Source organism: Oryzias latipes, chromosome 7 (assembly GCF_053564925.1).
Source record: "Oryzias latipes strain Hd-rR chromosome 7, Olatipes_Hd-rR_3.1".
NCBI lineage: Eukaryota > Metazoa > Chordata > Actinopteri > Beloniformes > Adrianichthyidae > Oryzias > Oryzias latipes.
Genome location: NC_136243.1, coordinates 19,263,792 through 19,286,783, shown reverse-complemented (window position 1 = coordinate 19,286,783; position 22,992 = coordinate 19,263,792). Strand labels below are relative to the sequence as shown.

Here is a 22,992-nt window from a genome sequence, read left to right as displayed (position 1 = left end):
ACTCTCTACAGTCCCCTGGCAACCCAAAAACCCACAACACCCGTACAGCCCCTCTCTATATGGGTGCATGTGACTAAGGCTTAAGGCAACCATCTCCACTTTGTCCTGCTGTTGCCTGCTACAAAACAACGAGCCTAAACAGCACATCGTTTTTATTATTTATTGTAGTGGATAGAATTCATCACTTGACAAATATCAGCCTGTCCAAAATGGCTGATATCTGCCATCACCAGCATATCGTAATGAAAACCATGAATGACATTTTTCATCTGAAGTGGTCGATGCCAGAGTGCGGTGATTATTGTCAGGCTATTCAGCTCTAAATCTCTCATCTGGCTTCATGGTGCCAGTAGAAGTCCTGTTTGAACTGATGGCAGTGAGGCTGCAGGTTACCCAGCGGGAACATTTGCCCGGTTTCTATAGACTAATGATGAAAAGCCAGAGGCCAGGCTTGGTACTCAAGGTTACATACCAGCAATTGTTTTTCACAAAGAGCTCTGCAGCACCCATCTTAGAGAGATAAACCGCACTCATCTCTGCTTGGATGGAGGCTGACTCACAGGCTCAGTCTTTGGAAATGTCTGCTCCTCGACCAAATCACAGCAGTTCCAGTAATATCTCATCTGTGGGAAATGATTTCCTTGTATCAAATGTCCAGAGGGCTCCTATTTTGTGGGTTTGAGAGAAATACTTTTGAAATCACAGATGTCAGGACCTTTCTGCACTTTTCATCCAGTGATGTTTCAGTCTCTGAACTGTTAATACCCTCATACGTGACCTACAGACAATAAACAAACACCTCATCTGTTGTCATAAAGTCCCCACTATAACATGTCAGATAGCACTCTGAAATGGCAGCCTCAAGGTATACAGTCACCTTTAGTTATTTTCTCCTTTTAAAAAATGAATGAAAGAATTTTGGCAATTCTCGATCCACAGAATAAAAATTCTGAAATGTCTAATTATTGTAATCCAAATCTCACTAGAGGTGGATATTTCTTGCTATAAAATCTATTAATTTTTTACATTGATGGTGGGGGCATACCTGTCATGTTCATTTTTCACATGTCAGGAGTATTTGCAGCTACGCTCCAGTTAAATAAAATTGAGAAAAAGACATAATTGATCTTTAGTGAGCATGTTAAAAAAAAAGTAACTGGAGATTCCGTGATATTTGCAGTGATGGTGTTCTGTGGCAGCTTTATATCGCTTTTATTAGTAATGGAAATCTTTCAGTTGGCCCATTTTCTCTGGGTCTAAATGAAAAATATTTGGAGACAACTTGATGCAGTCTGTTTTTGAGATGCTATAGGCCTTTCTGCTTTTCATCACATCCCCCTTTTCTATGATCATCTGAGATTCCCGCTATGCTGGAAGCAGAGTCTGTGCCAAAGAAGTAGGGGCTGTACTGGTTTTCCTGGGCAAGCAGAAGAACTAAATCTAATGGGCAAGCTCCCTGCATCTATTACTGTTGAACTGTGATCAGTTGTCACTAAAACCCTCTTCTAGCATTCCACCTCAAGCAAAAATAAGTCATGTGTAGTTTAAAGTGACATTTCTAAATACCTAAAGTTGAGAAGCAAAAAGGAAACAACTGTTGTTGTTTGTGTCTGAATAAATCTTTGATTGTTTCCTTTCCATTGCCTGTCTAGCTGAGATCTTTAGTCGCCACATCCAAGTATGTAGTGGTTATTCTGAAATTTCTGGACCATAAAGTATGTGTACCGCTGTTCTGCTTCCTTTTGAGGCAAATCCTCTCATCAACTCTGTTCCTGTGTGTAATAACCAGGATGGGCGAACTTGTGAACTTGTCTACAGCTGCACTTTGTGGAACGCCTCACATCTATCTTTGAGCTCAACAGTTCTCATGGTTGTTAACCCAGTGTGGCAATGTCGTGAACATATTTACTCGAGTAGTTACTCCAGGCTCTTTTCAGCTCTCGTACATTGTCTAAAGGGTTTCAGATTGTAAATTGCTGACACTTCAGCTGAGTCCAGTAGGATGTCAACTTTGTTGATGACCGGGGAAGAATAGCTCTTCATTTCGTTGACACGCACATGTCTATTTTAGGTTTCAGGCCAACTGACTCAAGTCACTCCAATATCTTGTCCCTCCTCTGATAAGCTATCTCAGATCCCCTCAACAATGCATAACAATTTCATACGTATGAAGAAAACTGCAACTCCATGTAGACTTTCTAGAGTCTCCAGCATAGTTTTGAAAAATATAAACTTATTGTTTTTTATCACTTAGCAATACACTGAAACTGATCAAAGATGGAAATAAATAAATAAATGAGTATTTTAGAAAGCTTTATACCTTTTGGAAAAAGACAACAGCAAGGGTGTCTGTTCCTAAATGAAAGAGGTGCTGACTGAACTAAGACATGTATTTTGGTTTAGCACCAAAATACATGGCTGACCTCCTGACCCAGTATGTACCAGCCAGACCTCTCCGCTCTTCTGGATCCAGTCTTTTATCAGTCCCTAGAGCCAGAACTAAGCATGGCGAAGCTGCATTCACTTTCTATGCTCCACAGATCTGGAATGGACTTCCAGAAAACATCAGATCTGCTGAAACACTTAGTGTCTTTAAATCCGGGTTAAAAACGTACCTGTTCTCAGCTGCATTTAATTAATATGTATTCAAAAGTTTATGTCCGCACTGTTTATTTATGCTTGTTTTTAATTCAAATCTTGTTTACTATCTTTTAACTTTATTTTAATGATCACATTTTTACTATTTGTTTTTAATTGTTCTTTTAATTTTTTATGTAAAGCACTTTGAATTGTCTCTGTACAGGAAATGTGCTATATAAATAAACTTGCCTTGCCTTGCCTAAACAAGCCCAAAAAGATAAAAACTACAATGTTTACATTTTTTAGATACAAAAAAACCTTTTCAATATTTTCAAAACCATTTTTTTCCTCCATCCTTTCCTTGTGCTTCATACTTAGTGTCCGGTCTGTTCTCTCAACAGGATCACCTGTCTCTACTGAAGCAGTCTGTGCAGCGGAGCATGTTGTGACAGCCATGTCTCTGGAGATGGAGAAGACCATCACCAAGCTGATGTACGACTTCCAGAGGAACTCCACCTCTGATGACGACTCTGGATGTGCACTTGAGGAGTACGTCTGGGTTCCTCCAGGCCTCAGCCCTGAGCAGGTGCATGGCCTCACTGCTATTGCAATTTACATTTGTCATTTTTTTACAGACTGGGACTATTTATTGCTTCTTCTTTTTTAGCATTTCAAGACTATTTCTAATCAAACCAAAGCTGTTGGTAGAAACGTTTATCAGGGCTTCATGCATCATTTTCCTGATAGCATATGAATTTTTATATACAAGCAATAAATAGTGATTGTTGTATGTCAGCAGTATTTTAGACTGTTTGGACTCTAAATAGGGGAGAAAGCACAAGCACAAATCAAGGCTGTCAGGCATTTTATAGACAAGTAATTGAAAGGACATTATTCAGCTGTCAAAGTTGTTGTGTAGGAACTAAAATCAGAGTTAGACAGGATGACAGCCATAACTGAAATCATGAAAAGAAACCACACAATGAATAATTAATGACATGCTCTGGGAAATGATTTTTAAGGTAAAATGCTCGATTCCCTCTGATTAAGAGTTCATCCAGTAAAAGTTTACAGTTTCCGATGACAGCCAGCAAAAGTATGATTACCTTTTTAGTAATTAGATATCTAGTTTAAGGTTTTATGACTTTTTGCATTTTTTCCCCTTTCGCTGCTTTTTTCTTTCTTCAAAGCATACGTTTGCAAACTTAAACCCAGTGGAAACTAATTAGAGTTGGTAAATGTTTGCTTAAATCTAATTGAATTTTTGTTAGTTTGCAGGTCTCATCTGCAGTTTAAATTAACTTTAATTGCATGCTAAATGAATCGCGGGAAAATATTTCCTCTTAGGTTTTTTTTTTAAATTGTCCTCTTTTTCACCCCTTCCGCCATAAAAAAAAACACATTATGTATTAACTATTCCCATTCACGGCTCATTCAGTAAGAGAAACCCGATAATGCAACAGACCTCCTGTAGGGCTGTGTTAAGAGATGACAGGATGGGCTGATAACAGTCATTTTCTCCCGTCAGCCATCTCGATGGGATGCTGAAAAAAGGCTACAGCCTTTGTCTTCCAGCAGGAGGTGCAGGAAATTGTAGCTGTCTGGTTTTTATTTTCAACTCACTTCAACTGTTTCAGCCTATTCACTTGCATGTTCTGTCTTTACATTGACATTAAAAAGGAAGTCACAATAATATTTTTTCAAGTGCAGCAGCTCATTGAGCTGTCAGAGGTCAAAAGTGCTTACATTTACTTTGTCTCCAATCTGCAGCGATGTTGAGTCCTTATGGATGTGTTTTCTTTATTTATTGACTTATCATTTCTTCCTTTGTTGAAATTAAATATTTCATAAATGTTCAACATCGTGTCAAGAACATTTAAATTAAAGAATCTCACCCCTGAAATTCAAGAGACACTTCTCTTAGTGTCTCTTCCTCATTTCTTAGTGATATCCTAAATGCCTTTTTTGTGTAATACAGTCAGGACCATAAATATTTGGACAGAGACATTCTTTCTAATTTTGTTTCTGAACATTACCACAGTGAATTTTAAATAAAACAACTCAGATGCCATTGAAGTGCAGACTTTCAGCTTTTATTGCATGGGTTGAACAAAAAGATTGCATAAAAACGTGAAAAACTAAAGCATTTTTTTAAACACAATCTCTTCATTTCATGGGCTCGTAAGTAATTGGACAAAGGAAATAACTGAAAACAAAATGTTCATTTCTAATATTTGGTTGAAAACCGTTTGTTGGCAATGACAGCCTGAAGTCTTGAACTCATGGACATCACCAGATGCTGGGTTTTTCCTTCTGAATGCTCTGCCAGGCCTTTACTGTTGCTGTTTGTTTGTGGGCCTTTCTGTCTGAAGTTTAGTCTTCGACAAGTCAAATGCATGCTCAATTGGGTTAATATCAGGTGACTGACTTGGCCATTCAAGTGTACACTCTGTTATGATGTATGTTTTGGGTCGTTGTCCATCTGTATTATGAAACGCCGCCTAATCAGTTTGGCTGCATTCACCTGGATCTGCGCAGACAGTAAGTCTCTGAACACCTCAGGATTCATTCAGCTGCTTCTGTCCTGTGTCACCTCATCAATAAACACTAGTGTCCCAGTGCCACTAGCAGCCATGCACGCCCAGACCATCACACTGCCTCCACAGTGTTTTACTGAGGATGTAGAGTGCTTTGGATCATGAGTTTCTCCACGCCTTCTCCATACTTTTCTCTTGCCATCATTCTGGTAGAGGTTGATTATGGTTTCATCTGTGCAAATAATGTTTTTTCAGAACTGTGCTGGCTTTTTTAGATGCTTTTTAGCAAAGTCCAATCTAGCCTTCCTATTCTTGAGGCTTATGAGTGGCTTGCATCTTGCAGTGTACCCTCTGTATCTACTTTCATGCAGTCTTCTTTTGATGGTAGACTTGGATATTGATACGCCTACCTCCTGGAGAGTGTTGTTCATTGGTTGGCTGTTGTGAACGGGCTCCTCTTCATCATGGAAATGATTCTGATTCTCATCCACCACTGTTGTCTTCCGTGGACGTCCAGGTCTTTTTGTGTTGCTGAGTTCACCAGTGCTTTCTTTCCTTCTCATGATGTACCACACTGTTGATCTTGCTACTCCTAATACTGTAGCAATTTCTGGCATGTTTTTTTACTTTTTTTTCAGCTTAATGATTGCTCCTTTCACCTGCATGGAGAGCTCCTTTGACCGCATGTTGTCTGTTCACAGCAAAATCTTCAAAATGCAAGCACGAGTCCTCTAATCAACTCCAGGCCTTTCATCTGCTTCACTCATAATGACATAACACCTGCATGCAATAGCATGGAAGTCAATTGTGAAATTACTTACGAGCCCACGAAATGAAGGGATTGTGTTTAAAAAATGCTTTAGTTTTTCACATTTTTATGCAATCTTTTTGTTCAACCAATGGAATAAAAGCTGAAAGTCTGCACTTCAATGGCATCTGAGTTGTTTTACTTAAAATTCACTGTGGTAATGTACAGAAACTAAATTAGGAAAAAGGTGTCTCTGTCCAAATATGTATGGTCCTGACTGTAAATGGACCCACTAGATTTTAGAATTTTTGATCAAATTTCACTTGTCAGAACTTCCAATTTGAGCAGAGCTAGTGCGCCAGATAACAGAACAAGTCCAACTCTGCCCCTTTTGTCTTCTATGAAAACACCGGGAGAGGTCTCACTAAAAAAAAAGGCTTTCTATTAGCGACATGCAAAAGAAACCACTCTGAGGGAAACATGACCAAATAATGGATCCATGCACCATGGATGTTACAATTAATTTAAATTGTTGTGCTCATTCTGCAAAACCTTTGACTGTTTACTTAATTTAATATGTTAGTCGTGCTGCACAGCCTTTAATAAAAAGAGTACATTCAAGGGCAGAAATGTTGTTTTTCTGTTCCCCACTGCACCTTGCGTATTATGCAGACAAAATCAAGGAAACCTGGCTGAACACAAACAGATTTCTATCAAAATGTAAAAAAAATCTCTGAAGTAGCAGATCTGCATTTCCTCCATTTTACGTTTCTGCTGGTGCCTCACCTGCAAATATGCAAGGTAAAAACTGGGAAACCAGGGAAACCATGCTCTGGATGTGCTGATTAACTATTCATTCTGATGAGAATGGGTCACTGTCATTTTTCTTTAAGTAATGTGTACACATGATGCTAAAAGTAAGTATTTTAAACTCTTTGAGAATTTTTTTACATTCGACTCAGAGCCCAATATGCTGCCTTGCTTTTCTATTTTCCAAAGGCAGACATGTGAGGGCATCAATCAAAGCATGGACTACAGATAAAATGTGGCGTTTTATTCAAAACAATGTTCAAATTCACACCTATGGTTCTAATACTTTGTGCAAATAAGTATGTTTAAAAACTAGCCCATCTTTATCTTGTTTTTCCCACATGCACCAACACCATTGTGCAAGCCTCCTCTTTTATTTTCTGGCACTGGCTCACATAACAGAGTGTACAGTAACAGGGTTGCTTATAATACTCTGAGCTGAAAGAATACATTCTCTGCAGAACAGTGGTTCTGATTGCTTCCCTGTGTCCTGCTGCTTCACTGTCTCAGTTCGATCAGAGAGATGAGGTTATTCACATGTTCAGTGGAGCATTTAGTTCCAAAAAAAGCTTTTGGAAGACACAAACATTCAGATGAAAGAGTGTTTGTATTTAAGCTGCTCTTATGAATTTGCCTTGACAAGCTTGTAATGGCAGATAAAATGAGTTCATAAAAGCAGGTTGCATAAAGAAGCTTCTGTAAATGATGATGTAAATGATGTATAAGTTTTAAAAAAATGTTTTTAAAAAGCTGAATCCTCTAACTGTAATAAAAAAGATACTTTTTTAACAAATATGTAATATGTTGTGTATTTTTCAGGTGCATCAGTATTATAATTCCCTTCCAGAAGAGAAGGTCCCCTACATCAACAGTCCTGGAGAAAAATATCGCATCAAGCAGCTGGTTCACCAGTTACCACCACATGACAACGAGGTAAGACATTCTTAAAGCTAAATGCCTTATGAAAGCATGTCTGACTTGCAGTCAAGCACCTTTTTCTGCTGCTTGATGGTGGGTCAAAATGTTCCAGGTACGCTACTGTAATGCCCTGGATGAAGAGGAGAAACGAGAGCTCATACTGTTCAGTAACCAGCGAAAGAAAGATAACTTAGGGAGAGGAAACGTGCGGCCTTTTCCCCATAACATCAGTGGAGCGGTCTGCGACAAGGTAAACAACTTAGATTACTTTTATTTTCTTTGTAAAGTCAGAAAAACTATGCATTTTGGTTAATTATTTTCTCCTGGGGTTTTTTTGTCTTTTTTTTCAATTCCATTTTTAACAGTGTGGCACTCAGATAAACGGAGGGGACATTGTAGTTTTTGCTGCCAGGGCAGGACATGGAAAATGCTGGCATCCCCATTGCTTTGTCTGCTGCACATGTGAGGAACTGTTAGTGGACCTTATATACTTCCACCAGGATGGCAAGATCTATTGTGGCCGGCATCATGCGGAAAAGCTGAAACCCCGCTGCTGCGCCTGTGATGAGGTAAGTCTGCCCGGCCCTGCCTGGAGCTCTTCATGGTCGGACGTGGCTGGGTAGTTCCAAGCTGGCAGACCTAAATGGGGTTTTAAAGAAGATATGTGTTGGAATTAAACAGGCTGCCTCTGAAATAAATTGTTTTTTTAAAAATGGTGTAGTTACTTTATAAAAGTGGCCTTGTGATAGAGTGTCCACCCTGAGACTGGAGAGTCGTGAGTTCAAATCCACGGCAGAGACATAAAAACTGGGAGCCAATGCCTCCCTGCTTGACACTCAGCATTAAGGGGTAGGATCGGGGGGTTCAAACAACAAATGATTCTAGAGCGCGGCTGTGTCTGCTGCTCATTGCTTCCCCAGGGTATGGGACGAATGCGGAGAACAACTTTCACACACCTAGTGCGAGTCTTCAACTTAACTTTAACTTAAATTCATGATAAATCAGTCTATGGACTACCATATTAGCTTGCAAACAGTAAAGGTCTTATTTGTACCTTATTTATCAGAGTCAGAAACCTATTTGAATGCATTTACTTTTTTTTTTTTTTTTTTTTTTTTTTAAATTTTTTTGTAAATGCATTTACTTTTGATTAAAAAAAAAATCACACCGTTTCAAAATAACAACATGAAGTTCTTCTCAAAAGTTTTTAATGTCTTTGTTTCTGGGATTGAACAGAATTGGATTATCCCCAAAAGGGGACTTGATCACTTGTTCACCGACATGCCTCATCATGAACACTAAAACCAAAACACCTTCCTACCAATTCATCCCCTCCCCTTCATTAAATGTGTTAATTAAATAAACCAAGTGATCAATTTACACAGTTTAGTTTAATTGCTTTTCCCCTTTGGAAAAAAATCTATTTTAGGAACATCATTTGAAACTGTCACATGCTCCATGTCCGCTGACGGTTTTAATGTCTGGATCCAACAGATTATCTTTGCTGATGAATGCACCGAGGCTGAAGGAAGGCACTGGCACATGAAGCACTTCTGCTGCTATGAGTGTGAAACCACTCTCGGCGGCCAGCGCTACATCATGAAGGATGGACGTCCTCACTGCTGCAACTGCTTTGAGTCTCTTTACGCAGAGTACTGTGATGCCTGTGGAGAACACATAGGTATAACCCTGTTTGTGAGCTTTTCTTCGTAGCAGAAGTGGCCCAACAAACTCTACATGTTACCAAACACTTTATTTTCCATTAACCTTGTATAAGACCTCGAACAGCCGCTTCATGTTAGTATGGTTGTGACCAGCTTTGAGACTTGTATGCCACAGCTGCAGGGAGGCGGTGCAGTGTAGTGAGAAGTGGATGATTATTATCATCTCAAGCTCCAGTAGCAGTGGATGAATGTGTTTTAGAGAGTTCTCCCAGATGGGAGCTGTGTAAAAGCTCGAGAACAGAGCTGATTAAATGAATTTATGTTGTTTTAGAATGATGTGACATGGTATGGGCATTTTTTTGCATTTATTTTGTTCTGTTAAAATCAAAAAAAGAAAAGCAAAAGGGTTAGCTTAATTACAAAGGACATAACTTTTGTACATAATCTTCTATAGATTTTAATGTAGGAATTTCTACGTGTGCCTTGTATGATGAATGATAGAAACAACTCTCTCTGTATCCCAAAGGTATTGACCAAGGCCAGATGACATATGATGGGCAACACTGGCATGCAACTGAGGAATGTTTTTGCTGTGTTCGTTGCAAACGCTCTCTGCTGGGCCGTCCCTTCCTGCCAAAGCAGGGGCAGATCTTCTGCTCACGCTCCTGCAGTGCCGGACAGGTAAGGGAAACAAAAAAGGACTTCAAACTTGATCAGACTGCTTTAATAACTGGTTATGTCTGTTGAACTGGACATTTGACCTTTGAATTCTCATGTCATTGTAATCAATTAGGATCCAGAGGAGTCAGACTCCTCAGATTCCGCTTTCCAAAGTGCTCGGTCCCGTGAGTCTCACCACAGTACAAAGGTTGGGAAGAAAGAACGTAAAAATGCTGAGCAGGAGCGGCGAAACGGCGAAGCTCGCCAAAATGCGCCTCCGCCTTTGCCAGACCGTCTTTCTGCTGAAATCGATCCTCTTTCTGTTCAAATGGATCGACTGAGCCTCTCTTCTAGCCAGACTCCAAGCAGGACACCCAATCGTACACCAAGTCGCACTCCGAGTCATGCCCCGAGCCTTAACCAGGTATGGATGAGCAGGGATGAACCCTACATCCCTCCCAACTATGAAGGCCCACAGAGGGATCCCTCCCCCACTCCAGCACCTATACATCTCTTGGGTCAGTGTAATGCCAGGCAAGGATACAATCTCAACACAAATGCCACTGGTCAAAATCCTGCCAACCAAGGGAAGAGGCCTGATTCTTGGGGTAAAGAGCAGGGCAATGCTAAGAGGACCCCTATGGCTGCCCTAAGAGGGCACTCATTTAATGAAAACTGGATCCAACACAGCCAAGATGACTTCCGCCCCAAAAAGCTCCGTACCCAGATGAGTTTCAATGAAATGTCTAACCAGAATCAAGGCTTCTCTGACAAGAGGAGCATCAGTCTGCATGGATTCCAGAGAAATGGTAGACCCCCACTGACCAGGAGGAATCACATCACTGCCATGAGCTTTAATGAGCCCCTCACTCCTCTAGAGCAGACCCCTCGCGGATCCATGGACTCACTCACAATGTCCAATGCTACAGGTAAGAGCTTTTCCAACATTTTTCAAACCAAAGTGACATTTCAAAAGATATAAAACGTTTCACTTTTTTTTGCAGGAAACTCTCTGGATGGAGTAACTAAGCGGCAGGAACATCTCTCGAGGTTCTCCATGCCTGACCTGAGCAAGGACTCTGGTGTTAATGTGTCAGAAAAAAGCAACATGGGGACCCTTAGTTCCTCAGTCCAGTTCCACAGCACAGAGTCCCTGTCCTCCTCTCGTCCATATAACAACAACATGTACACTCCACAAAGAGGTGGCTACCCTCAGCAGTACTGGGACGGCCCACAGCAGCTCAGCTTTGATGGAAAAGGGCGTGTTGGAGTGATGGGCAGCAGTGGTAATCTACGAATGACCCCCATGAGTGACAGAATGCCCCGCCGCCGCATAAACGGTCAAGAACCTGCATCACAGCCACAGCAGCCACAACCAAGGCACCGTAAACACCATCGTGGAAACCATGGTAATGGGCAGCACCGCAGCGGTCGCCACCACAAACGCTCTCGCCGTTCCCGCTCTGACAATGCTTTGCATCTGGTGGCAGACCGTCCCACTCAAATGGTGGAGCTTCCCTACAGACGCATCCAAGAGGATTATGATCGTTTCCCCTCTGGTCATGCTGCTCGAGAGTTTTTTGGTCTGGAGCCTGGGGGTTACAGGCAGCAGTCCCATCGGCCTTGCCCACGCACCACCTCTGATCTTACCTTACAAAATGCTGGCTGGCAGCCTGTGGGACTGGGTGGGCCATGTTGGGGTGATGGGTATATGGAGGCTCCTGATCCTTGGTGCTCAAGCTGCTCCTCATCCTCCGAGTCTGAGGCAGATGAGAGTTATTTCATGGGTGAACCAATTCCTCGGCCAGTTCAGTTGTGTTACATCAACAACGACGACCTGCGTCATCGCTACAGCCCCTCTGGGATGGCTAGCCATCATGGACCTTTGCACGGACCAGTTCATGGCCAACTGCACAACCGCCAGAGGAGGAAGAGCAAAAACTGCATAATTTCCTAGCTTCAAAACATGAAGAAAATGGGGAAAGATGAGAAGGAAACTGAAAGAGGTTAGAGAAAAACAAGATGGTAGAGGAAAGCAGCAGAGAAGGAGCGCAGGGAAAAAGGTGAGATTGAGATAGTTGAAAGTGAGAGTGATCAGTGTGTATATGTGTGTGTGTGTGTGTGTGCATTTGTGCCTGTGTGGTAGGGTTTAAAAGGAAAAAAAAGAGACACATTTATTCTGCTTGTAAGCTTACACAACTCTACACTGGATAGTGTTTGTGTACACCTACACAGGATGATCTAATAACAAGCGGAAGCTCAGCAGGCTTACACAACCCGAATGTTTACAAGAATGGAGATCATCTCCAATGATGGAACCAGCACTGATGGATTTGACCGCTGACCATAATGTGGTCAAGGTGTACAACATGATGTATGTCTGTTTGTGAGTTTAATCGTGTCACGGAGAGATTCTTTTCGGTCTGAAAAGGAAAGTAAATCTGGTAAAACTGCAGCGTTTCAGCAGTTTAGGACACAGCTCAGAGCTACAAGTCCTGAGCAGTCAACTTATTTAATGTAGACAAAATGAGAAATTGTGTTGGGATAGTAAAAGCTATGTGCTAGATTCCAGGCTCTGTCATTGTTTACCTCAGTGGAATGCAATTGCTGCTGGAATATAGTGTTGGCTTGCTAGCCCTCCTATCACCTTGTACAAAACTAAAAAAAGTCTGTTGAACTTTGTGCTCTACATAGCCAGCTCTCCATGCTTTACCAAGGACAGAGCGCTCGGCAGCCTCTGCTCCTTGACCATTCAGGCGCAGTAACGTCAGGTATGGTCCCGTTTTCTCTTCTGCAACATGCTTTGTTTTTGGAAGTTACCTATGGATTGCTACCTATACCAGTATTAACAATAATAATAATCATATTAACAGTAATGATAATAATGAAAAATTAAATATGAAATATTAAAGAAAAATACCTGTTAAATGTATATTTAGAATTAAATAATAATAGATGTAATGCTGTAAATGTTTTGTAAATATAGTCTTAAATATTTATATATTTTGTAACTAAAGAATCATTTGTATAACATGGTAGACATAGGGAAGTTTGCATGGTAACTTGTTGTTGTTCTCTCATACTGAAGAATAAAGTGTACTTCAAACAAAAAGGAAATCATTTCTGTAAGCTGTGCTGGGTTTTGGGGCCTCTTCAAAACTGAAAAATCACTTCTAGTTATTAAAGGAATGTATTTGTTCAACAGAAATCACCATTTCTCTGCAGGTTGAACAATTATGAGTCAGAGAATCACACCCAACACACATTTTTAATCAAAACAGAAATGCAAACACAGCAGTTTTCCGCACAGGGCTATTATTATGAAGGCTTTGTCACTTTTTTTCTTCATTTGATTGATCTTCTGTGATTTGGTATGGACCAACAACCTGTCCAGAGTGCACTGTGGCCCTTGCCTGATGACAGATTGCTACTGTCACGTCAATTAAAAAGTCTTATCCAACGAAAGTCTGGATGACTTCAGGCCAAATGAGCACAACCATTTTTGTACTAAAGATTAATAAATCAACTTTGAAGGAGACTGCGTAATATTTCAAGGGATTTTAACGACCCACTACAATTAAAATGGTTTCGATCATGTTCTTTGGCAATTTTGTCATGATGGAGGACAAGAAAATTAAGTTTGAAATTGCATTTCTGAATGCTTCTTTGTTCAAACTGGAAATCAGGAGCAGACCAAAAAATGCTGTTTGATAACGTACAATCTACAATCGGCAGACCCCAAGCTCCCTACTCTTTCCCATTCTGATAAATCCTCTTTAGGACGAATAAATGTACATCTTAGTTTTCGTCATCGAAGCTGACATCTGGCTCAAAACTATAAGACTGGATAACTCCGATATTGCTCGCCATTTTTGATTGCACCGGTAATTTTAGGTTCGGGGTGTGAGGGGCTGTAAACAAGCCACTCTGCAGAAACCATGTCCTAGAAAATGACAGTTCTTTTTTTTAATTGTCTAAAATGGCATAATTATAATTAAAAGACACTGAGACCACTTTAAAAATATATAAGAAATGATGGGAGTGGAACTTTAAAATATTTCAATAAGTCACTGCAAACAAATGTTTATGTTTTATATAAAGTTTATTTATCAAACATCGGCAACAGAAAGAATAAATTATGAAAGATATAAAATTATTTTCCAATATACTGATTATGACATTTTTAACCATTCAAATGTAGATTTCAACCTGATAAATCTGTGAAGTCTCTATTTAATTTTCCACTGGCATTGCTTAATGGTCGTCTTAAAAGAAAAATGTATAAGATGGTCCACTATACAAAAACATCACATATAGGGAAATAAAACAAAAAGTTCTTTCACATGAAATTACATACAACATCTCACAAAAAAAGGAAAACAAGGCTAAAAGCTGTTTAGTTCAGAAGATCCCTGGAGTCATAGTCCTCAATAAATTTCTTCATGGCCACCACACAGCGCTTGCCAACATCCCGCAGGTTTTCCTGCAGGGAGGACTGAATGGGACCTTCCAGGGATGGATCTTTGGCGATCAGCATCTTCACCACCAGGCTGAACATTTCACACTCCTGATAGTACACCTAAGAGACAAATATAATTGTGGATTTCGGGAAAAGGATGAAGGAGAAGAGGAGGCACAAAAGTGGACAGAAGCAGAAGTGAGATTGTTGAAGGAAAAAGACTAACAAGTGAGGTATGTGAGGAGTCTCATCATGTATTACCACTGAATGGATTCACGATCCACAGAGAAACTCACATGCATGCAAGTGTCAAGTGTGTGGAAGTTATTGGCTTTTTTTGCATTTATGCAACGAAAAAGACATCTTCACTATTAAGTGGGTAGAAACAGAGGAACAAACACAGGAAGCTCTAAAATGATGTCTGTCACACTGATGACAGATTAAAGCATTTGTCAAAAGCTTATGGGATGCAAGTGAGTTTGTGTCACTGTCTGGTTTAATGAGCAATTCAGAAGAAAAACATCAACAACCATGTCAAACAACATCTTCTCAACCAGACTTAATAATGTAAAACCAATAATGACATCTAAAAGTTGCCTCAAGTTCAGCACTTCAAAATAAATGCTTTAGACTATAGAAACAAACGTTGTTTTCAATGTTTTATTGATTCTCAGAGCTGTCTAAAGGCCGGTTATTCACACTTCCTTTAATCTCAGCCTGTACGCTTTTTTTTCTTTCTTTAGCTGTGTATAATCATCCCTTCTCTCAAAATGTGTGTGTGCATGTGTGTATGTGTAATTACACTTCCCCCACCTCATCTATCTCCCTCCTCTTCTGCTGGATGGCTCTGTCTCTTGCTGCTGTCTGGCTTGCAGTTAAAGGAAGCTCCATGTCTTTGCTCCATTCTCTGTCTTTACTTTTGGATGCTCTCTGATCTCTTTCGCTGCTTTGGTGTCTGTCACTCAGAGAAACCTGTGAGACAACAGGGTAAAAATCAAAATAGATATGGATTTTAGCCATTTGGAATATCTCAGCGAAATATATGAAGTAGAGCTTTCAGCTTTAGAGGGTTATGACATAACGCTCTGCTGTTTGCAGGATGCTTCCACCACCTGCAAGCGAACAAAACAATCCGTTAATCCAGAGATAATGAGTCCCTGACTTCCTCACCTCTAATTAGCTTTAGGTCAGCAGTTTATGACCAAGAGGAAGCAATAATGGAAAAAAAAGTATGCAAACGGTATTACGTTTTTTATTTTTAATGATTACAGGAATAAAATATAATTAAAAGAGAATTAAACTAGAAGAGGAAATGCCTTTAGAAATATCTCACAAACTCAACCTACCAAGTCATTTCTGATACCTTACCTGTCTAAATACAAGCATGTTTTGCAATTAATATGTGTATGAGGGCAGGTATGACTCATTAGTGCTTGACATGGAAATAATTGTTGACACATAATGCCTCTAAATCACCAAAATCTAACACAAAATTGAACACAAGTATCATACTGTAAGCAAGACATGAAAGGTTCTTTGCATGTCTTTCTAACAGTTTGTAATGGCAATGGAAAATTATTCTCCCATTGGAACCTTTGTGCCCTTAAATTTGAACTGCTTTCATTTGTTTTAAGCCTGTTAGGTTTGTTTGTGCAGCGAGTACAAATTTAATGAATTTGCTACACTTAACAGTCTCAGCAGGCTGTATTGTCCTTCTGAGAACAGAAAATGTACCCTGTTGCTCATTTTAGCAGCAGTGACATCAACAGCTAACAGCAACGAAGACACGTTTGACCTTGTTCTGCTGGCCTTCACCACGTTTGACAGTTGATGTGGTACACTTTGGATCATTCCCACCTTCTCTTTTTTCTTTCCATGTTGGATACCCTCCCATCATTTCGCTCCATCTGTCTAAAAAAGCTGGTTGCAGGACTACTCGGTAGAAATCAGGAAGGAATACTTGGATTGCATGCTTAAAAAAAGATTTTGTCTACAGGGGTCAATACTTCTGCCTTGTTGAGACAATAGCATATTTATAACCAAAAGAATTTCTCAATCTTTTGCTTTGGTTGCCTTATATGCTCAGTTAACTAATGAATGTTTCCTAATTGTTAACCTTTTTAGAGCTCATTACCAAAAATGACCAAAATTAGCAAAAATGTATCCTTGGTATGAAAATTCACATCTGTAGAACCATAACTAATATTTATTTATTGTAAAAGCTAATACAATCAGTTAAAAGCACTAAATATAATCTATTCTTGTTTATCTGTTAGAACTTTAATATTCATAGATAAATAAAAAAATAAAAACACCTATCTTAATTATTTGCTCTGCTCCCATATAAAAAAAAAAGCTTTTGAAAATCTTCTGTAAATATATTAAACAATATAATCAGAATACATCAGATATAACTTTTTTCTTATAGCTTTAAACTTTTTTTAATAAAGGACTGAAGTAAGCCACTCAGCTCCACTCCTCTTTTTTTCTGTGAAGTGTGTCTCATTTTGCATCCGTCCTGTGGATTCAAATGACAAAAATAAACCTGGATACATATTACTTTCAAGAACCCTTCAGGTTTTTTGTGTCACATTAGGGAACATACAATACGTTGCTAGAGAGCTGCATTAGCTCAGAGAACACCACTACCACACCCCAAAATGACTGATCATGTTATTCTCAAGTACCTGCAATTCTCTCATCTTTAGAAACAAATTAACTTTAACTCACAAACTGAACTGATTGGTGTTTTTTTGTCCATCATAAAATGTGTTTAAAAAATCTAAACGATAAAAACAACAGTTCACTTCTACTATTCGACAAAGTGTACATCGACCTTGTTATCTAGCTTTTAATCAAACAAACCAAACTATTGCAGAGCTAAAGGAAAAAATAAATAAACTAACAGCAGAGCTAAAACTAAAGGAAACACTCCAAGCAAGCGCTTTCAGAGTGGCTTCCAATCTAAGGTGATCCTTGAGCTGCCAGCTGCCCAGGACGCTCTTCCCGTGGACTCTGCAGAATGTGCTCGGCCTTTATCCTGCTACACACCAGGAACCGCTGTCTGTTTGAATTGCACAACTTTGGAGTTAGAAAAACTGCGCCTGCTTGTAAACTTACTGTAAACTGCACGTCCTTGTCTCTGCTGGAAGTGGCTCTGGTGAAGACAGGTCTAGGAGCTGGAAGACAAGCAAACCACAAGGTCAGCAGCACAGCAAGTGTTCATGCGTAACGTAAGCCAAGTCACTGACTCATTCATTTGCTTTTTTTATTTCATATTAAACAAAGCTTACAGGTATTTAAAGTTGTTTCTGTCACATCTAATATTATAGTATAGACTTCAGATGGTTTGTCGAGTGAAGGCGGTTTGAGTTTTGTGTGAATCCGTCAATATTCTGTCCATCTGCCATCAGTATTCCCATTAAAAGCCATATCTTTGTTATGGTTCATGATAGGCTGCAATAAGCGCTCCTTCTCGTCTTCTCTCGCACTCTCATATACACACAAAAGTCGGCGATGAGTCACCATCATCGCACCATCACTCAGGCACACAAAAAAAAAACCTGTTCCCCTCTCACACATACACAAACACACTCCTCCACAGTGCTGCAGTATGTGCACATATAAAGCGGCTGTGTGCAGAAAGACGATCAAAGATACTCAATAGCAGCAGCAGCACACTTCATACTAGCAACAATCTGCTATGTGGATTTAACAATTAGTCTTACAACCACGGAAGCACAATGAATCTTTCCTGTTTACTTCCTTCCAACAGACTAATGATAGAGGGGGTTTCTTACGTACTTCATAAACCTACCTCCCACTAAATGACACCTTTAAACTGAGGTCGCATGCACAACACAAGTATATCACTGGTGACATAATGCATTTCTGGAGGAGGGACGGAAATATTCCACAACACTGGTTTGATGTTACCCGATTGTAAAGATGAATCAACCAACCATTGGACGTATCAAAAAGAAAGAAAAAACTGCCTTTCAATTATTTGTGATGGAAAGTGCTTGGAAACATTAGTGCCTCTGCTTGGTTATACTGCCGCCCAGTGGTTCAGGCTTATATTTAAATGCTACGTAATGCATAAGCATATTTGGTGGAGGTGGGGGTGTTTCAGGGGGTACACCGTCTGCAAGCTGTTGCAACACAAAGAACACTTGGATTTAAGCATGCCAACATGCATTGCAGCACTTCCTCTTCCAGCAAAAGCCTTCCCCATTTTGGTCTTTCTTCCCATTCAATCACAATATTTTTTAAACATGTTTCATAAAATAGATTTCATCTTCTTTGGCTCCTAGTTTGGTCTTTCCATGACTACAAATTCTCGGGTTAATATTCTACTTGCTTTTTTCTCACCTTCTTCCTTTCCTTTTGGCTTTTCCTTTCAGGGGTCGCCACAGCGAATCAGCTTTCTGATTCACATATTTGTGCCCTTCCTGGCACAAACCTCTGTAATTATCTGAGCTTGGGAGCAATGAGACCCTGGCTTGGACCCCCTGCTTTTACTATCATTTTACATCCAGCCCCCTGGGCTGGCTCTCTTTCTGCTTTACATCTCAATGCTTTATGTTCAGATTTGGTTTTTCATACAGGTTATTTTAAATATTTATCTACATGTTTTTAGCACAGTTTCTGCTTCATGATCAGCAAACACACGAGTATAATATACTCCTTAAGCTGAAGGCACATCTACATTATAATTTTTGGTACTAAAACAGTAGAATAACTCTAAAAAAAGTTCAAAATTGCTTTCTTTTTTTTATTTATCTAGCTTGTCTAATTTGTCTGATTTTGAATCCTGAAAATAAAGAAAATGCATGAAATTGGAGATTTTCTTTGGGACTTTACTCACTGAGAACATTCCATCCCTTTCGGCAAAATCATTTAGTTTTGTTGAGAGGCCGTGCCTCATGGAGAGCCATGTGTACTGCTTCACACCCATGATCTATGAGCAGTGCCGTGTTCAAACACAGAGCTGTTCGTAGTAACAATAGATGTGAAAACTTGGTTCCATAAGTGAGATTACACTTAACTGCAGATAATGCTGAGTCAACATTTTAAGTGCAGCAAGTAGTTTACATATGGGAGCAAAATATTCTGCTTTAACTCTGTGGTGTGAGTTTCCATTTTGTCATTAAAAATAGTCCTCAAGATTTTCAGCATTGCTGATTTAAAAAGTAGGACATGTTAAATACCCCTATTTTTGTCACTTTTTACTCCAATTACTGCAGTAGATTGCAGTATTTTGATTTGAAACCGTTTGAGAATTTTGTTTCTATGGAGAAAAACATTAAACATTAAAACATATATTTTTTCAACTATTTTATTTAATTTTAAAATGTCTTATATTAGGCTGCTAATTCAATTCAATTCAATTCAATTCAATTATACCATAATAATATACCATAATAAACGACACATTGAATTTTATAGATGTGCTCTGATGGGCCACAGTACTGTTGTCTTGCAGTGTTACAGTTTGTTATAAATGAGAACAAAATAGTTTTGGTGAAAAGCATTATTAAATCAACATTTCTTAATCAAAGAGAAAAAATATTTCTTAAAGTTTTACAGTTTTGCATATTAGACTTTATTTTTCAGTATTTGATAAACTCTGATATTTTCATCCAATGTGTGTGGACTGATTTCCAGTCTTGTCATCGGTGGATATTCAAGTAAGAATTTGAATAAAAGTGCAAACAGAGTATTTTACCAACCCTGAAGTTGCAAATGTGTCAATAAGCTTCAAATCAGAGCAGTTTTGTGTGGGCCCTGAAAGAAATCAATGCAGCAACAGTGAAAACATACAAAGAAAAAGCTATGTCTTTTCCAGGCATGTGTACTATAGCATGCATGTGCTGTATTCATCCACTTACTGCAGCTTTGTCTTGTAGGTGAATTTCTTTCGATAGTTTCTCTCAAATCAAAATGCTCCTTCCCCCTTTCATCCTTCGGTTTCTCTTTCTCTTTCCGTCTCTCCATGTCCGCCCTCCCGTCGTCCTTCTCCCTCACAGGGATTCGGTAAGGTTTAGGGGGGAGGTAATCTTTGCGAGAAATGCCTAACCGGGGTTTGAAGTAGTTATACTTATAACCTCCTTTGTAGAATGAATGGTCATCTCTTGGAAAGCTGAATGTCACAAGAAAAAAATACAGGTGAGCCAAATCATTGAAAGGTAAATTTAGGGAAAGAACTTCTAACTTACTGAGGTTTGTAAAATCCTCTTCCAATTCTTGGTTTGTGAAAATTTGGCGGATGCCATGCCCGTGGCCTGGACGGGCTCCGCACTCTCCTGATTGGTCTCTTTTCCTCCTGATTTAATAAAATACAAATAATTACACAACACTGTGACATATCATTTTTTTACTAACAATTTTCATATCTAATAGGGGTGAAGCAATTAATTGGCTTTATCGATGGATTGATTTATATCCCTACGTTCGATCTGTCGTTAATTAAATCGATCTATACAAACATAAAATCATTTCAAAATAAAATAAAATGATTTTAAATGGTACTGGAAATTATCATTTGGATAGAGGCAGGGTGGGTTTATATTATTATAACATTAAAAAGTGTGTTTTCCACTATGATGGCAGCAAAAAAATGATCAAGCCATCATTACAGTCCAATGTGTGGAAACACTTTGAATTTTACAGAGATGTGTGACCATACAGTGTGGTTCCAATAATGTTCCCTCTGGATTATTTTGATGTGGAAAAACAACTGTGAGCTGAACTTTATGAAACTAAAATGTGAATAAATTTGAAATTTATTCTTTTTGTTTGTTTGTGCACATATTTAATTTACCCTTGGTTATCTTGCAAGAAATACAGGGAATCTGGAAAACTGCACCCCCATTAAGTCCTCAGATATTTATCACTGAGTCACACTGGTTGAATTTTGGCCAGAGATGTCCTGGATCGTGAATCAGATCTAATTGGATCGCTCAAAATGAACCAATATTGTTAAAATGCATCATTACAGCCCTAAAATCTAATCTAGAAAGCGCAAAAGGTGTTCCAGAGGTGCACTTAAAAGATGTTTCGATAAAACAATGTTTATTTTGTGAGGATTTGTTCCTTTTCTTTTCTTAGCACATAATTAACATGCAAATGACTTTACAAAACAATTTCCAAGGAAAATAGACCCCCGACATTTCCACCAGCGGAATATTTCTATGCTATAAAGAGACTAAATGTATAACAGCCATAACACACTTTGTTTTGTTGTTTTGCACCCACATGTGCAGTGACTGTAGCTCATTGAAACCGTCACAATTTAACCCACCCAATGCAAATAGTGCTGACATGGTGCACATTTTTATCAAACTTCAACTGGACTAGACCTGTTATTGTTTAAAACAAACTGCCACTGGACTTTCTCTGGTATTTACCTGAGGAATCCTTGATTTAAATCATATAAATCACTAACACCTTTGGTCTTCCCACCCGCCCCCCAAAAAAAGAAAAGAAAGAATGAAAAAATGAAGAACAAGCTTGCTGCACATTGTTGTCTGGGATCAAAGTGTAAAAAAGATTCCAACAGGAGTCCAGGCTGTGTTTATGAGACTCATAAATAATAAGAGGCCTTCAAATGGCCTTTTCAAACCTGATATTGTCTTTCTCGTTTCAATCTGTAAAAAAAAATGCAGCTTTGGGGGTCCTGCAATGTATTTCACCTCAATGTATTTCACCTCACAGTTTATGTGGTTATAACAAAAGGTCAAACCCAATATTTGTTCATTCCTACACAAATGCAGATTTATGTGTGACCATTTTTTCTGTTTATTATTACCTCATTGTCCTTCGTGTTTTGCGCTCGTGGATAATCCATGTCGATCTTTGAATGAACGGCAGGTTGTTTATTCTTGTTGTGGTACTCTCACCTGGAGGAGCGTGCGACCTCCCTGCTCCCGTCCGTCCACATGGACGAGGAAGCGGTTGTTTAAAATGTCAAAACGACCAGCAGTCACTCACAAAGGTTCCAAATTAAAGTGTGCAGCTCAGACTCTGACGAACTCAGCATAAAACGTCCAAATACGATCGTTTTTCCCCTGGTTTATTGAACAAAACCATGTACCGCCGCACACTTCCTTATTCTGCGAGCAGCCAATCAGGATGCAGCTTTGCTGCTTCTGGTTGACGCTGCTGTCAAAGCGAAAGAAAAGAGATGATTGGCAGTGAAAGAGGCGCTGTGTGTAATGCGGCTCTACCTGATTGTGACGGAATAGATAAATAAGTATCGCCTTTGGGTGTACATGATGCATCTAAGGTTGTCAGACCTGTTTCCATAGATCTGTTGTTTTTTTAAGTTATTTTATTGTGAAAAACTTTTTTCAAGCATTCATTGTTATTACATTTTATTTTTATTTAAAAAAAAATTAAAGTAAGCTTTTTTTTACTAAAAGTAATTTAAAAGAATGTTTAGATGTATTCCTTTTCTATCTTCTACAAGTTTCGTGTTCATTTTAGTTTGGGTGTATTTTGTGTTCAAAAATCGAGTACTAATCTTTTTAATCCCTTATGCCTGCAGGGACACAGATTTCCAGATTCTTTTTCCTCCTTTTTTTTCATTAGTCTAAGGTGACCACGTGCCTCTGC

The 22,992-nt window shown here is 39.2% G+C and overlaps 2 protein-coding genes across 3 annotated transcripts in view; one reads left to right on the top strand and one right to left on the bottom strand.

The window, feature by feature from the left end:
* Positions 1-13,029, top strand: part of prickle2a (prickle homolog 2a) — a 41,662-nt gene extending 28,633 nt beyond the window's left edge. For both annotated transcript variants that reach the window (XM_004070528.5, XM_078950498.1), the window contains exons 2-9: positions 2,982-3,166; positions 7,495-7,608; positions 7,706-7,843; positions 7,959-8,162; positions 9,088-9,274; positions 9,784-9,938; positions 10,051-10,846; positions 10,922-13,029. In XM_004070528.5, the coding sequence (XP_004070576.1) occupies positions 3,035-3,166; positions 7,495-7,608; positions 7,706-7,843; positions 7,959-8,162; positions 9,088-9,274; positions 9,784-9,938; positions 10,051-10,846; positions 10,922-11,874 (2,679 nt within the window). In that variant the 5' untranslated portion in view covers positions 2,982-3,034 and the 3' untranslated portion in view covers positions 11,875-13,029. The remainder of the gene's footprint in view (positions 1-2,981; positions 3,167-7,494; positions 7,609-7,705; positions 7,844-7,958; positions 8,163-9,087; positions 9,275-9,783; positions 9,939-10,050; positions 10,847-10,921) is intronic.
* Positions 13,030-14,000: 971 nt separating this feature from the next.
* On the bottom strand, positions 14,001-22,513 carry LOC101168782 (uncharacterized). The gene is made up of 6 exons (XM_004070529.5): positions 22,187-22,513; positions 20,595-20,701; positions 20,268-20,518; positions 17,497-17,555; positions 15,190-15,348; positions 14,001-14,496 (listed from the first exon to the last, which is right to left on the bottom strand). Exons 1-6 carry the CDS (start codon positions 22,223-22,225, stop codon positions 14,314-14,316), a joined length of 798 nt encoding a protein of 265 aa, XP_004070577.1. The 5' UTR covers positions 22,226-22,513; the 3' UTR covers positions 14,001-14,313.
* Positions 22,514-22,992: the final 479 nt, after the last annotated feature.